Consider the following 15,563-nt stretch of genomic DNA (forward strand, 5'->3'; position numbering starts at 1 on the left):
CACGTCTGAATTGGTATCAAATGCCTTGGCAGATTACACAATGTACTGTTGTCAGCATTTTCATGCAGATGATAAATGTTCCAGCAGAAACATTCCATAAAGAAAACAAATATCTTGCTCCACCAAACCAAAAAGGGCATAAAAATATCTGCTTCCACACAATCCAGTATAATAAGCCATCGATCTCCAGGATTAAGACAACTCAGAAAGAATCTAGAATCATATATTTACACATTTCTTTAGGACACAAACACATACAGAACAAATATAAACAATTTTTATAAACTTAGATCTCACTTATAATCTCCAGCCTTACAATCTAAAAACCAGTTTTTATAAGCATACATGTATAAATATCAAAAGAACATGCCCCGGCCAAACATCACCAGAGGGGCTTGCCTTAGATCTCACTTATCTGAAGCATACCCAACGAAAAGGAGAAGAGCTCACGAACAGGTGGATGCTCGACCAACGACATATCCATCCCGTACCCACTAACTGGCAATTTCAACTCACGTAAAATCGTAAACGCCTCAGCGACACGCGTCTTTGGCACTTCTTCAGCCACCGAGCAGTAAGGAATCCACGTATCCGGACGGTACTCCGCACCAAGTTCAATGCCTTCTTTTTTCAGGGAGTCACACAACTGTGAGTGAAATTGAAGAAGAGACAAAGTAGGAGTTGCTCCAAGGAACAGCACGTTGTTTTCGATTGGGAGGCTTCCAACTGAAGAGAAGGACAGAGACAGAGGTTCTTGCTTCAGACAAAAATTTCTCAGCACATTCTCAAGTTTAGCAATGTCAACAAAAGGGCTCGAAAACAAGGTAATGTGAGGCCTTGATTCGATCTCGATCAGATGAGTGCTTATCTGCCGTCGAGCCAACACATTCCACGCCTTTAAAACCTGATTCTCAAGTGCAGGATCAAAGTATAGCTCAATCGAGTAGCCTTGTGACATTGTCTCTAAGTTGGGCATTTTAAAAAAAAAACAAGTAGAGAATCAAGAAAATCACGAATCCGAAATCAAAAAAATCAAGAAACAAGCAAGAACATGTTGAATAAAGAAACCTCCAAATCCAACCAAAATAAAAACAAATGCTGCACTAAAACGGTGAGAAATAAGCATAAAATCCACACGCAACAGCAAGAACTAAGATGTAACCATCTAAAGTTTGCAGAACAAAAATCCTTAGCAATCCCACAAACCTTCAATCTTTAAACAATCCCAAGACAACCCAGAATTCAAAGTCGAGCCAAAACTCCGAAGAACCGAGCTTTCGATCAAATTAGCTAAATAGCCATACCCAGCTCAAATAGGAGACAAGTGAGGCAGGATAGCCAAAAAAAGAAACCATTTCGGTCACTTCAGAAGCTTAGAGTTGCCAAAAGCGAAATACTAACAAAAACATAATGGAAATAAGATACGGAGGAGGAAAGGGCACTTGAAAACCACTCCGGTTAGACGTTAGAGTTTCAATTCCGAAAGGGACGCAAGGAATAAAGAGTTCAAGAAAAAGGGCCCTTCACAAGGAAAGTGATTTCTTTATTGAAGTTCACCGTTTACACAGAAGAAATTTCTGGGTTTACTCAATTTTAAGAAAAAAAATACAGGTCAATTTCTGATATTATCACTTATTAGGATAATTAATTTTCTTGAACCTGATGGGAAGACTTGCAGAAGTGGGAGACGACAACCGGCGAGCTTCTAACCCAATCCATCGCTTTAAATGGAATTGTTCTAAGAAAATAACATGTTTTAAATATATTCGAAGAGATATTTTTTTAAAAAAAAAAACAAGAAGTTAGATCAAGGTTAAAAAAATACTACTTTGAATATTTATAATAATTATATATTTAGACTTTAAAATTTTTTAAATAAAATTTCGGCTTTCCATCTGAATATGGGTTTATTTCATCCTACCTATGTGGGCATTGCCCCCATGATAGGATAGATGGTCAAGATTTGTCCATGCATATGTAGGACCCACAATTTTTTTTTGAAATTGTATGTTTGGCAAGATCTTGGCCATCCATCCTCTCATGGGGGCAATGCCCACATAGGTAGGATCTCATTAACCCTGAATATGATATATAATTTACCATCAAAATATCTAAAAACTAATGAATTTAAATGAAATATAATCGATGCTCATTTTAAAATTTTCGAATTACTTATATAACATGAAAATGTTAAATTTGAAATACATACAATTTTTTTGAGTCATGCTATACGTAAAATAATATTTGTACAACAAAAAAGTTCGATACAAAAAATTAATTTTGAAAATTAAATAAAAAAATTCATAAAATAATAGAAAATATATCACGATATAATAATTATAAAAATTAATGTATGCTATATTTGTTGTATTTTTAATATTATCAAAACAAATTCTGAATCATAAAGGGTAAAATTGAGTTAAAATGTTTTTCAAAAAAAATTTGAATTTAAAAAGTTAAAAATTTGGCTCCACTCGTTTGATATCCATTTTTTCTATGAGTGGGTCTCATGTGAGACCGTCTCACGGATCTTAATCGGTGAGACGGGTCAATCCTACGGATATTCACAATAAAAAATAATACTTTTAGCATAAAAAATAATATTTTTTTATAGACGACCCAAATAAGAGATCTGTCTCACAAATACGACCCGCGAGACCGTCTCACATAAATTTTTGTCTCTTTCTAAAATAATTAAATAACTCATCATCATCATCTATAATAAATAACTAGCTACAAGGACGTAAATATTCTCGTACATACATTATCAATTGGATTAATTATTTGTTTTTATTAATATTTATTATTAATTGTTAAAAAATATTTTATAATTTATTTAAATTAATTTATAAAGATAAAGAAATATTTATTTTTATTTATTTTTTTTTTGACCGGTAAACTCGTATCTTTATTATCAATGAAAAGAGTTCGGAGATACAAGATTAACCAACCAAGCAGGAAAATCCCCGTTCACCCAACAAAAAGGTGTAGGAGAGGAAAAAACAAAATGAGCTAAAGTGTGAGCTACCACGTTCGCCGAGCGTCTAGCGTGCTTGATTTCTACAATTTCCGGCTCTCTAATTAGCTCCTTAATCTCTTGAGCACATGTGCCATTATATCCAAGGTCAGATGATGGGTCCATGATTGTTTTTACTGCCATCTGTGAATCCGAAAAAATTTGTACCCGGTGAAAGCCTTTCCCATGAACAAGTTGGGCCCCAAGCTTTATGGCCAAGAGTTCTGCGTGCAGCACAGATAGAGGTTTCAAAATCTTCTGACCAAAGGCAAACACTAGGTTTCCATCTGTATTCCGGAGAACACCGGCCACACCATAGACGTTTTGTTGATCATTGATAGCCGCATCCACATCGAGCCGGAGACTGCCGTCTGGTGGTGGAATCCATATCCTATCCGAATCCACACCCTTTCCCTGTTTATCAATTTGACAGTGTACCAACGCTGCTCTATACTCCTCAATGTAACGATCATCCCATTGCTTAGGCAGGGAGATACATTTGTCCTCAGTGTTGTGTACTGCTTTGTTTCGGCCATACCAGGCGCTCCAAGTCCTACATGCAAAACTTTCAAACTCAGTTTTGCTTAACTGCTGCATCATCCATAGTCCAATTTCCAAGGTCGGCAGATGTCGAACTTGTCGTAAGAGTTTCTTAAACATTTGGCCCTTCCAACACCCTTGGATTGCTCGACAGAAGAACAGAGCGTGAGTTGTAGTATCACATTCACTCCCACACAATGGACACACTCCCTCTGTAGGAACGTGATGTGCTCGCAAGTTCATCTCTGTTGGTATAATGTCATGCGAAAGCCTCCACCAAAATACTCGAATTTTCGGCGGAATAGTTAGCGTCCATATGAACCTCCACCAACTTATGTTAGCGAAATCCGCTTGGTTTTCCGGAGGAGTGTGAAGTCCAATTCCTGCCCTATAGCCTTCCCGGACAGAAAACTTTCCTTTAGCGTCATAAATCCAGAATCTGGAGTCGGGGGTGTGTGCATGCGGTATTGGGATACATAGCACCTCGTTTGCGACATAAGGCAAGAAGACTTTCTGTACCATCTCTCGATCCCAGGTTCCATTTTTTATAAGGCTGCTTACAGTAAGAGAGTTCAACTCCGGGGATCCATGGTTGACAAGGCGATTCTGGAAACTCGGCACCCATTTATCGTGAAAAGTTTTGATTGATTTTCCATCCCCCACCTTCCAATGGAGGCCTTTCTCAAGTAAACTTCGGCTCCAAATGATTGAGCGCCAGATATAAGATGGCTTACTTCCAAGGGTTGCTTGCATAACATCTCCGTGTTTAAAATATCGAGCCTTTAGAATTCTGCTAACAAGCGATTGGGGGTTTTGAATGATCCTCCATATTTGTTTCGCAAGCAGAGCTTTATTGAAAATGTCAAGTTTTCTAAAACCCATCCCACCTTGGCACTTTGGTTTGCACAATGATGCCCAGTTTTTCCAGTGAAGTCTTCTTTTTCCAGCATCAGAACCCCACCAGAAATTAGCACATTCTCTTTCGATGCTAGCACATAGGGAATGCGGGATACGGAAACAAGACATTGCATAAGATGGGATTGCTTGGAGCACCGATTTTATAAGAGTCTCTTTACCTCCGCATGAGAAGAGCTTATTACCCCATCCAGAAATTTTGCTTGCTACTCTTTCCAGGAGGTAACCAAACTGAATCTTTTTATTTCTGATTGAGAAAGTAGGTAGGCCGAGGTAGATATCATGTCCTTGCACAACTGGGATTGTAAGAATTTGTTTGATGTGGTCCACCACTGAATTGTGTGTATTTGGGCTGAAAGAGATGGCCGATTTCTCAAAATTGATAAGTTGTCCCGACGCCTTGGTATATTGATCTATACACTGCTTCACTTGTGTACAGTCCCCTTCCGTTGCCCGAAAAAACACAAGGCTGTCATCTGCAAAGAATAAATGTGACAATGTTGGGGCTGACCTAGCGATACTGATTCCTTTGAACCGATCCCGCCTTTGGAAAGACGACAAAACCGAGGAGAAACCATGAGCACATATCACAAATAGGTACGGAGAGAGGGGGTCTCCTTGTCTAATTCCTCTTTTAGGAACCAAATTCCCATAGTTTTCTTGATTTATCCGGAATGTGTAAGAGACAGATGTGATACACCGCATAATCTTCTCGATCCATGTCAAGGCGAATCCCATCTTAACCATCATTGCTTCAAGGAAACACCATTCAACCCTATCGTACGCCTTGCTCATATCAAGCTTCATTGCAGCATACCCACATTTACCCACTTTCCTACTCCGCATCCAATGGATCACTTCAAACCCTACCATTATATTGTCTGAGATCAGTCTTCCTGGGATAAAAGCGCTTTGGGATTCGTCAATAATGTGGTTCATGACAAATTTCAGCCGATTAGTCAACGCTTTGGCAACTATTTTATAGCATACGTTACACAAGCTGATAGGTCTAAACTCTTTCACTAGGAGAGGCTCTTTAACTTTTGGGATGAGAGTAATAATTGTTTTATTCCAAGATTCAAGAGGAGCTCCATTGTTAAGGACATCCAAGACAGCCGAGGTCACCTCTCCCCCAATAAGGTGCCAACACTTCTGGTAGAAAAGGGCAGACATGCCATCCGGGCCTGGTGATTTATCTGGGTGCATATCAAAGAGCGCTTTCTTCACCTCGCCCGGTATGAATGGGACACAAAGTAATGTATTCATCTGGTAAGAGACTTTAGCATCTACACAATCAATAACAGGAAGCATGTCTACAGGGGAGGGATCATCAGTTTCAAAAAGATTGGTAAAATAATCAACAACCACCTCAGCTATACCCTCGGGTTCCGTGCAGAGATCACCATGTGAAGTGACCAGCCCTCTTATAGCATTAATCTGCTTTCTAGAGGAAGCTCTCGAGTGGAAGAACTTGGAATTTCTATCACCCCCTTGAAGCCAATCTACACGGCTCCGTTGCCGCCAATATTCCTCTTCCTGCGTACAAAGCTTCTCTAATTCAGTCTCAAGATTATAAACCTGCTGCATGGAATGGGGCCAGTTCGCTTGGCGCTTTAGAGCGTTGAGCTTTGATCTCTTTTCTTTAATTTTCTTAGGCAGCACACGAAGTTTATGCTCAGCCCAATGATGGAGAGTTTCTAAACAGTCCCGGTTTCTGTCCATGAGGCTCAACTGAGTATCATAAGGGCGCCATCCCTCTAGTACTTTGTCCATGCACTCTGGTTCACGCAACCAAGCAGCCTCAAAACGGGGGGTGAACTTTCGGTTGGAAGCATTTTGAGTTCCTTGAATATTCTGGGTACCCAGCTGAAGACACAGAGGTCTATGGTCTGAGTGGAAGAATTCCAGGGAATTGACAGACGCTGTTGGGTAAAGCATTCTCCATTCAATCGACCCCACAAAACGGTCCAGCCTCTCGAGGATTAGTTGGTTTCCTGATCTTCGGTTGGCCCATGTAAATACTTCTCCAGTACAGTGCAAATCTTGAAGCTCACAGTCCGAGAGAGCCTCCCTGAAATCTTGCATCTGTGTTGAAGGCCGGAGATTACCACCCCATTTCTCGCTGTCAAAACATATTTCGTTAAAGTCTCCTCCTACTAGCCATGGCAGATTCTTGAGTTCTTGAATTCCTGCAAGCCTACTAAGGAGCTTCCAAGATTGATGTCTGAGGGAAGTTTCGGGATGACCATAGAAGCCCGAAAACCTCCAGATTTTGTGTCCTTCACTTACTGTACTATCAATGTGGCCTTGAGAAAACGAATTAACTGAGACATTCATCGGCTTTTTCCAGAGTAGACACAAACCCCCACTACGACCAATACAATCCACTATAAAGCATCCATCAAAATCGAGTAACATCTTCCATTGTGCAATATTGACGTTTCTCCTCCTAGTTTCACATAGAAAAAGGAGGGAGGGCTTCTTTTCGGCAACAAGCCGTTTGAGTTCCCGGAATGCCCGTTGGTTCCCAAGCCCTCGGGCATTCCAAACCACGCAATTCATTGTTGTCGGCGGGGTTGCATCGCAACCACCGCCGTTTGGTTTAGATCAGATATCTTCATTTTCTTTTCCCGTAGACCATCGGTAGCATGTAGGTCAAGAACAACTTCTTGTTCCTTCCGTTTCTTCCCCAATGATTTTGTGTTGTCAGAGGAAACTAATCGTGTTCTGTTTGGACTTCCCCTTGCTCGTCTCTTCCATGACAGTAAGCTACTCATTACTTTTTTCTCAGCCTCCTCAACCACAGTCACAAATTCAGAAACTATTTCTTTTCCTTTGTTTGGAATTGGGATATCCTCGTGCATAGTATCCATCCGAGTTACACGAGCTTCTGCTTTCAGTGGTGGCTTTTGTGCAGATTTCTCGCTTTTATTATTAACAACGAGTCCTTGTTGCATCTTCCCATTGTTGTGCTTCAAGATTTCAGTTATCTCACCATTGCTGACTGAGTGAAGTCGTTCTGTAAATTTCACAATGGCCAGGCTTCGGTCAGATTCATTTTCAGAAATGTGTTCTTGAGAAGACCCTGCCCTGCCTTCACCTTCGTTCCCAAACTTTGACTGGCTTTCACGCTTTCCAGTATTTTTATGTGGCGAGGTGTTTACTTTGCTCTTACGCGCACCGTTAGTTATCGTCGCACGTAGCCATATCCCATACTCTAGTTTCCCCTCTTTCACTGAGGCCTTTTCACACTCTCGATACGAGTGACCTATACGGCCACAGGCATAGCAGAAATCAGGCAGCCTCTCATATGTCAGGAGGATAATGTTGTCTTCGAGATCTCCTTCCTTGCCGATGCGAATAAACTTTTTTAGGGGCTGTGTGATATTGATCCGCACTCGAATCCTAACGAAACTTCCCAAGAAAGTCTCATTCTCCCCACCATCCATTTCCTCAATGTTACCAATCTGGGAGCCAATTTTTTCCAGAATACTACGGTGCATGAACGCGATCGGAAGATTATGGCATTGCACCCAAACTGATATTTCACTGAAATTGATTGATCGTGGTTGTTGTAATCCCTGGAGTTCTTTAAATACCACCAGGTCGCGGAAGAAGTTCCATGGGCCACCCATCAACGCTCTGCGACGGTCAAGGGCAGATGAGAACTCTAGAACAAATGTATTATCACCCATAGATTGAGTTTCAATTCTGTGCCTCGCTTGTAGGATGCGAGGGATTTGCACTTTGAACGTCTCCTTGTTGATAGATTTGGGAGATATTACCTTTGCGGCCAAGCAATTTGCAATACGCTCCTCACCGAAGCGCATTTCATCCTCATTTAACGTAATTCTTGGTTCCTCATCTCTAGATATTTTTATTTCTTCGATTAGTCGGGCTATATCATCCGGTTCCATGGCCGGATTTTGGAAAGTTGGACGTCCAGATCAACACAAAGGTAATGATCAAACGAAGAAAACCCACATGAAGTAGGAGGAAACCTAGGAGAAACCCTAGAAAGATTATACACATAAAGAAATATTTATTAAAAGTACTAAGAAGTTGTTAAACTTGAGAAAACATTATTTGTGCCGTTTTATTATGAATTATTCCAAACATTTTGAATTGTTAAATGCGAGTAAATGACTCAGATTGCTGGCTAGTCAGGAAAACGAGTTGAGATGGTTGTGATTAACTGATATTTTCTTGTTGAGTGTTTACAGTATGACTCAAGCTGATCCTCTCCAATCAAAGATATTGATTCGTCATACCAGGTCAGGTTATCCGAGCTCATCCCATTAAACCAGGCCAAGTTCGTCCCATAAAGTTAAAGAAAATTACATGGAAAGTACATACATCTTCTCGTAGAGTACCCGCCTCATTCACCCAATCTACCGCACATCAACTAGCTTGTCGGCTCTTTGGCCTTGATAACATGAGTACATACAAAACTGGACGGGTCAATTTCAAGTTCCTGTCATGAATTTGTCTTGCTCGTATGTTTTCATTCTGCATACATACATCACTATACATTCTGCTTATGCCAGCAATAAGGCAAAAACAAAAAAGGGTGCCTTTTCAAATTCCAGCCGAGAGAGTTCGAGAATTCTTTATGTTTAAAATTATCACAAATTGAATCCAGGGGCCGGCCGGCACGCAGATGGTTGGTCCTAAATTAATCTAAGTGGCTCATTACTTGACTTTGTCGATATTTCCACAAGGATACACGAACTCATCAAAATCTCCGTCCATAAGCATTATAAAAAGCGCAGTGATCATTTCAACTTAGGAATTTTCCTCCTTGTGCAAGAACACATCCATCTGATATTCTTGTTGCCGTTTTTCATGTTCGATTCTATTTCATATAGCATGAAGCGAATCTTGATCTGGGCTTGCGCTGTTTCAACGTTTCTCTTGAAATCGGCAAAATCTGATGATCATGAACCGGCTGATCAGCAAAAATCTGATAGAGGTGGTGTTTCTACTGATCAGATTCTCATGTTCGCGGGATATTTCCTCATAGGTCTAGCGGTCTTATTCATCGTGCTTCTTTGGCTATACAAAAGAGGCAAGACAAAAAAAGAGAAAATCGACGCAGATAACAAGGTAGTAGCCATTATTGATGAAAGCATCACCAAGCCCAGTTTCTCCACTGTGGAGTTGAAGGCAGGAGGGGTCAGCAAAACTGATATCTCGCACGCTTCAACCGAAACTGCCATGGTTTCTTCCTCCTTGATAGTTCTCACGAGCCCTGAGGTGAACGGGCTGAAATTCGAAGACCTACTCAAGGCCCCAGCTGAGCTGCTAGGGAGAGGAAGCCACGGTAGTGTCTACAAGGTCGCGTGTGGGCCACAGGGGACGAGCCTTGCTGTGAAGAGGATCAAGGATTGGGCCATTTCTAGCAATGATTTCAAGCAGAGAATGAGAAGGCTGAATCAAGTGAAGCATCCTCATGTTTTGCCTGTCATCGCATTCTACAGCTCCAGGCAGGAGAAGCTTCTGGTTTACGAGTATCAACAGAATGGAAGCCTTTTCAGGCTAATCCACGATGATGGTAATTATTTCTCCTAAAGTTTTGAAGTTCAAAGCATGAATCTGACAAATCATGATCTGAACAATTGATTTTCTTTTTTCGTGGCTTTGATGCAGGAAATCATAGCAGGCAACAATTTGATTGGAGCAGCAGGCTCACCGTTGCTGCCGCGATAGCTGATGCATTAGCCTTCGTGCATGATGAACTGAAGAATGACAGAATCCCACATGGAAATTTGAAATCATCAAACATTTTGCTGAACAATAACATGGAGCCATGCATCAGCGAGTATGGCCTAATGCTTGTAAACCAGCAGGCTAGTAACACCACTCGAGGTCACGAAGAAGGCAACTACATGCTCTTTAAGGACGACACGTACGCTTTCGGTGTGATTCTTCTGGAACTGCTGACAGGACGACATGTTTTGAACAATGGAATAGACCTCGCGAGTTGGGTTCTCGCAGTCGTTAGGGAGGAATGGACGGTAGAGGTGTTCGACAGGAACTTGGTACGCGAGGGGGCTAGCGAGGAAAGGATGGTTAACATGTTGCAGGTCGCGATTAAATGCGTTAACAAGTCCCCTGAGGCGAGGCCTAGCATGAATCAAGTGGCGTCGATGATTAGTATGATTAGAGAGGACGAGGATAAATCAATGGACGTTTCTGAATTATCTATGACTAAGTCATTCATCGATGTCTAAGCACAAGATCATATCTACTCAGTGTAGAGAATTTTTTTTAAAACATTTAAGAGCCATATGCATGCATCATATTCAAGGATGACTGATTAATTTTTTAATGGGTTGGGTTTGGTTTTTGTCGGTCGACGCTACATATATATGTAAAAATATATGAGACTCATCATATGTGTATCAAAACATAGAGAGAATGTAGTTATAGACAATGTTTTTAAAATCGGAACAGCCGGTTTAATCGAGAACCGATCATGTTTCAAATCCAGACCAAGTTTACTAACATTTTTTACGAGATCGGTCGTGAACCATTAATAACTCATTCGACATGTTCATCATTTTTTATTTTTTAGAACGTAATTATTTGCTTATATTTTTTAAAATTATATTTTAAATTTTATTTTTATTATACATATTTGATTATTTTGATTTTGAACTTTGTTAAAATATTATTTTAGTAGTATTAGAGCATGCTTTGATTTATTATTATTTTAAAATATAAATATAATAATTATATTTGATTATATTTTTTTTAGATTTTAAATTTTGACAAATATTTTATAATTATTATTATATATACACATATAACATCTTTATAATTTTAAGCATATTATTTAATATAATATAACAATTTTTTGATTGGACCGATTCATCCTACCGTTTAGTTAACTATCCAACCGGTTAAAATATGTTTTAAGTTATTTTTTTTTTAAAGATAAGTAGTTTCGATTTCCAATAAACATTGATTAAATCCGTGTGGGGGTAGGGGCGGAGTAGTCAAGTTTAAGGGTAAAAAAATTACCGAATTTTTGATATATCGTGATTATCATATCGAAAAAATGTCGAATTTATCGAATTTTTGATATACTGAAGATTTCAGTACGGTATGGTAAGTCGTAACAATACCAAAATTTTCGGTACGGTAACAATATGCAATTTGAAAATTTCAGTATATACCGGAATACTGAAATACCGAAAAAATATACAAAAATTTTGAAATATATAATATATGAAAACAATAAATTTATAAAAAATTTAAAATGTAAGGTTTTTTTCGGTATAAAACGTTATATACCGATATTGTATCGAAATCTTGGTATACCTTGCAATTTTGATATAATCAGTATGCTAGTTACATGTATCGAAATTTTTGGTATATGATGAGCACGAATTATATAGTATTTTAGGGATTTTATTTTGTCGTATTCGTGCTTATCTGGCATTTTTATTCCGAGTTTTGCGCTTATTTCGTCTCATTATGGCTATTTGCAGGTTTGACCAAAAGAGAGTGAAAGCCAAAGAAATGAAAGAAAAGTCAAGCCTCGCAACGCCACATCAGAAATACCCGGAAAAACAAGAGAGAGCACAAAAAGAAAATTGGACAACAAAGACCTATACACGGACCCCGGAGACGGGTCCGTGTCATTCAACCATGAAAGAAGGATTCAGCCGAAGAAGCACGGACCCAGACACGGACCCCGGAGACAGGTCCGTGCCATTCAATTGCCGAGACATAACTTACAGAGCCTACACAGACCTGTTAACGGACCCCTATACGGGGTCCGTGTCCCTCATCATCCGAAAGAAGAAAAATCCAGTATGTACACGGACCCAGAGACGGACCTCTACACGGGGTCCGTGTCTAGTGTTCCGGAAGAAATATGGGGCAGAGTCTACACAAACCCTTTCCCTGATGCAAGCACGGGGTCCGTGTACGTAATATCAGAACGAGATCCTGTGAAGATTTGCTCGTGATTTGGGGAGGAATAAAAGAGGAAAACCTAGACATTAAGTTGTTGTTGAATTTTCGAAGAGAGCCGACTTTCGGAGAGAAAAAGGCGCAAGCTTTGAGATCTTGGAAGACGGTGAAGACTTGGGGGAAACAAGAGAAAAAGACAGCGCAATTTACACGCAAGATCCGCGTACCGTCATTGAGATTTTTCTTCTCTTTTATTTTCTTATTTTCAGACATGAATTCAAACATTAAACTTGATTTTAGTTTTGAATTTATGGAGTAGTTTCTCTTGTGATCGGGACCACGATAGGGACAAACGATTGATTTTTGTTTATTCATTGGGTTGTTTGATTTATGCAATTAGTCTTGTTATTGATTATTGTTTGCGTAATTTTCGTGCGTTTAATCTAGCCAATTATCTGCATGTTTGTCGCTCGATCTTGACTCGAAAGGGAATAAATTGAATTTAGCTTCAAAAATATTAATCAACACACGGTTAAACCGACTAGAAATAGTATTCGGTTTCAGCGTGCGATTTTAGGCGACAGCTGTAATTCTATCGTTGATACAGGCATTTTTGTTTAATTAAATTCAATTAGAAATAATTGGACTGTTAAATGAAAATAGGATTATAAATGCTAGACATAGATTTATAATTAAATTGGAGGATTGCTTCGTGACTTAGAATAATTGGTAGTTGAATAATTCCAGTGCGTGAATTTAATCAGAGTTTGTTATCGTCGTGTGTTCCCGGTCGTTCTATTAAAATTTGAAAATCCTAAATTCCAAGCTTCTCTGATTTTTGATTTAGTCTTTAAATTAGCATAAATTAGTTTAAAACTTACTTAGTTGAAATAATAATCAAATCGCTCGTTATTGTTTGTTTAAATTAAATAAAATAATTAAATCTTAGTAATTAAACAATAGTCTATGTGGGATCGATACTTGGACTGTTCGTCCATTTACTATAACTTGACCTAGTCCGCTTGCTAGAATTAATCATAACCGAATCCGTCGGTCAGTATACCGATTTAAATTTCGGTATGATATTGTATAAATTTTTTATATTATAATTTTCGATAGACGCAATCAGGTTACGCTCCCCTTGGATGCTAGTGCTTTCTATTTGACTTTATAATTATAAAATAATAGTAATGTGTTTTCCTAGGACAGATGTGTACTGTATCTACTAATGTATAAAATACATGAATACCGAGACCAAGTTTTTATTTATTCTTATTACTTTTTGTATATAAATACGTTTGTTCAGACGTAAATAAATGTGTGTTATTGAGTTGGGAAGAACGTTATAGTTTTCCCATTAAATTTCCCCTATTCTCCGTAATATTATATAACATATCATACTAAAAGATGGTAGTAAGATTCCGAATTTCAAACAAAAAAAGTTGTCCTTTTTAGGGTTTTGCTGAAGCTGCAAGAAGGGGGTCCATGTTACTAGATTAGTATACATTGATGGGTCGGCTTCTGCAGTGTCAAGGTTGGTAAAGACTCGATCTTTGTAAAGATTTTGGTGTTATCATCTTTAATATCGTTGAACCAAACAAGTTGAATTTGTTCGTTCTTGAGCAGTACTTGAACTTCCTACTTGCTTCAACCTTATCTATCAGTCTTTTTTCTGCATAAATCCGAGATTTTGTGCTTATATGTTTTTCTCTGTTCAGCTTATGGGGTTTTTATGTTTAAGTTTTTGAAGCACCGGTTTCCCTTCTGCTGGGAAGTGGAAGAGAGAAATAAGTGAATTAATCCTACTGGTGTCTTGTTCCTAAAATGAACCGCGACTTGGTATATGATTCTGTTTTCAGATGATTTGTTCAATGACAGAAATACAAGGGAATAGGTGGTTTTTGGGGCATGCCCGTGTAAAAGTTTCATGGATCCAGCATCAAATCAGTCAGAACGACCCCCTTTTCCCCTCGCCTCCCGCTTCATATGGTGTCAGCAGTAATTTCCATAAAGAATCCAGCCCTTCTCCATCTTCATCAAAAATTAGTCCTGCTGTTCTCTTTATTATAGTTATTTTAGCTATTCTGTTTTTCATATCTGGTCTTCTCCACTTGCTTGTTAGATTTCTCACCAAGAACCATTCATCCTCGCTGTCTAATAGAAATCCTGATGCTTCTAGTCCTGATGCCCTTCAAAGGCAGCTGCAACAGCTCTTTCATTTACAGGATTCCGGTCTGGATCAAGCATATATTGATGGGTTGCCCGTGTTTTCGTATAAGGAGATTGTGGGTGCCCTAGAACCCTTTGATTGTGCTGTTTGTTTATGCGAATTTGCTGAGACTGACCAATTGAGATTGCTTCCTACTTGTAGCCATGCCTTCCATATCAACTGTATTGATACATGGCTCCTGTCAAACTCAACATGTCCTCTCTGTAGGATGACCCTTTTCAATCCTGGATTCTCCATTGAAAATCCCATTTTCGAGTATGATGGTTTTCGGGAAGAAGATGGATATCCTGTTTATGGAGCGAATGGGTACTCATCTACTCGAAAGAGAATGGAAATCGACGAAGTGGCTACGGTGAGAGGGCGTTTTCCTGTTAGACTCGGTAAATTCCGGAAACTGAATGGCGTTGAAGAGGGGGAGGTAGGAGGAGAGACCAGTAACAGTAGCAGTAGCAAATTGGATGCTAGAAGATGCTATTCTCTGGGTTCGTATCAGTACATTGTCGATGATGCTAACCTTAGAGTGTCCTTGAGTCGTGACCAAGCTGGTCGCAATGTGAAGCTTGTCAAAGAGATGGAGCAAGTTTCTAATTCATCAGCTAATGGGAATGCACTGGAGAAGAATATTTGTATCGGTACGAAGACTGATAGCTATTCGGTGTCGAAGATTTGGCTGTGGTCAAAGAAGGGGAAGTTTGGGAGTTCTTCAGGTAGCCACACTGAGAATCCATCTTCTCCGAACTTGGACTTATCATGGATGCATAGAACAGAAGCCATCTGAACTCTTTTCTGCCTTTCTTTTTTACCTAGTGTTAGTTTTTGTTTGTTCTTAAAATTATCATTTGTGAAGATTATAAATTCATATGATGGATGCAACTTTTTTTTGGAAACATTTTCCTTCCTCACTCTTGACCATTTGGAGGCATATTTGCTCGAATTCTT

At 39.3% G+C, this 15,563-nt stretch overlaps 3 protein-coding genes across 8 annotated transcripts; 2 read left to right on the top strand and 1 right to left on the bottom strand.

Moving 5' to 3' along the window:
- Window positions 1–138: 138 nt before the first annotated feature.
- On the bottom strand, window positions 139–1,632 carry LOC140806309 (uncharacterized). Of its 2 annotated transcripts, none has more exons than XM_073162891.1 (2): window positions 1,305–1,632; window positions 139–963 (listed from the first exon to the last, which is right to left on the bottom strand). In XM_073162891.1, exon 2 carries the CDS (start codon window positions 956–958, stop codon window positions 401–403), a length of 558 nt encoding a protein of 185 aa, XP_073018992.1. In that variant the 5' UTR covers window positions 959–963; window positions 1,305–1,632; the 3' UTR covers window positions 139–400. The 2 variants fall into 2 exon arrangements, with proteins under 2 accessions (XP_073018992.1, XP_073018991.1); XM_073162890.1 differs by having other exon boundaries at window positions 1,207–1,631.
- Window positions 1,633–9,255: 7,623 nt separating this feature from the next.
- Window positions 9,256–10,741, top strand: LOC140805237 (probable inactive receptor kinase At2g26730). Its single transcript, XM_073161477.1, has 2 exons — window positions 9,256–10,025; window positions 10,121–10,741. Exons 1-2 carry the CDS (start codon window positions 9,317–9,319, stop codon window positions 10,702–10,704), a joined length of 1,293 nt encoding a protein of 430 aa, XP_073017578.1. The 5' UTR covers window positions 9,256–9,316; the 3' UTR covers window positions 10,705–10,741.
- A 2,978-nt stretch (window positions 10,742–13,719) lies between these two features.
- On the top strand, window positions 13,720–15,513 carry LOC140806310 (RING-H2 finger protein ATL46-like). 5 transcript variants are annotated; one of them, XM_073162896.1, is made up of 3 exons: window positions 13,720–13,928; window positions 14,113–14,185; window positions 14,556–15,513. In XM_073162896.1, the coding sequence occupies exons 1-3, from the start codon at window positions 13,904–13,906 to the stop codon at window positions 15,400–15,402; spliced, it is 945 nt and encodes a 314-aa protein (XP_073018997.1). In that variant the 5' UTR covers window positions 13,720–13,903; the 3' UTR covers window positions 15,403–15,513. The 5 variants fall into 5 exon arrangements, with proteins under 5 accessions (XP_073018997.1, XP_073018995.1, XP_073018994.1 ...); XM_073162894.1 differs by having other exon boundaries at window positions 13,720–14,185; window positions 14,254–15,513; XM_073162893.1 differs by having other exon boundaries at window positions 14,113–15,513.
- The last annotated feature ends 50 nt before the right edge of the window (window positions 15,514–15,563 follow it).

This window comes from Primulina eburnea, chromosome 11 (assembly GCF_022965805.1).
Source record: "Primulina eburnea isolate SZY01 chromosome 11, ASM2296580v1, whole genome shotgun sequence".
Lineage (NCBI taxonomy): Eukaryota > Viridiplantae > Streptophyta > Magnoliopsida > Lamiales > Gesneriaceae > Primulina > Primulina eburnea.

What these genes read in the sequence shown, in the direction of transcription:
- LOC140806310 (XM_073162892.1), top strand. Translation starts at nt 13,904, where the DNA reads ATGGGTCGGCTTCTGCAGTGTCAAG. An exon ending in TCGGCTTCTGCAGTGTCAAG is followed by an intron (nt 13,929 to 14,272) that starts GTTGGTAAAGAC and finishes GTTCAATGACAG; the next exon opens with AAATACAAGGGAATAGGTGG.
- LOC140806309 (XM_073162891.1), bottom strand. Translation starts at nt 958, where the DNA reads ATGTCACAAGGCTACTCGATTGAGCTATACTTTGATCCTGCACTTGAG.
- LOC140805237 (XM_073161477.1), top strand. Translation starts at nt 9,317, where the DNA reads ATGTTCGATTCTATTTCATATAGCATGAAGCGAATCTTGATCTGGGCT. An exon ending in CAGGCTAATCCACGATGATG is followed by an intron (nt 10,026 to 10,120) that starts GTAATTATTTCT and finishes GCTTTGATGCAG; the next exon opens with GAAATCATAGCAGGCAACAA.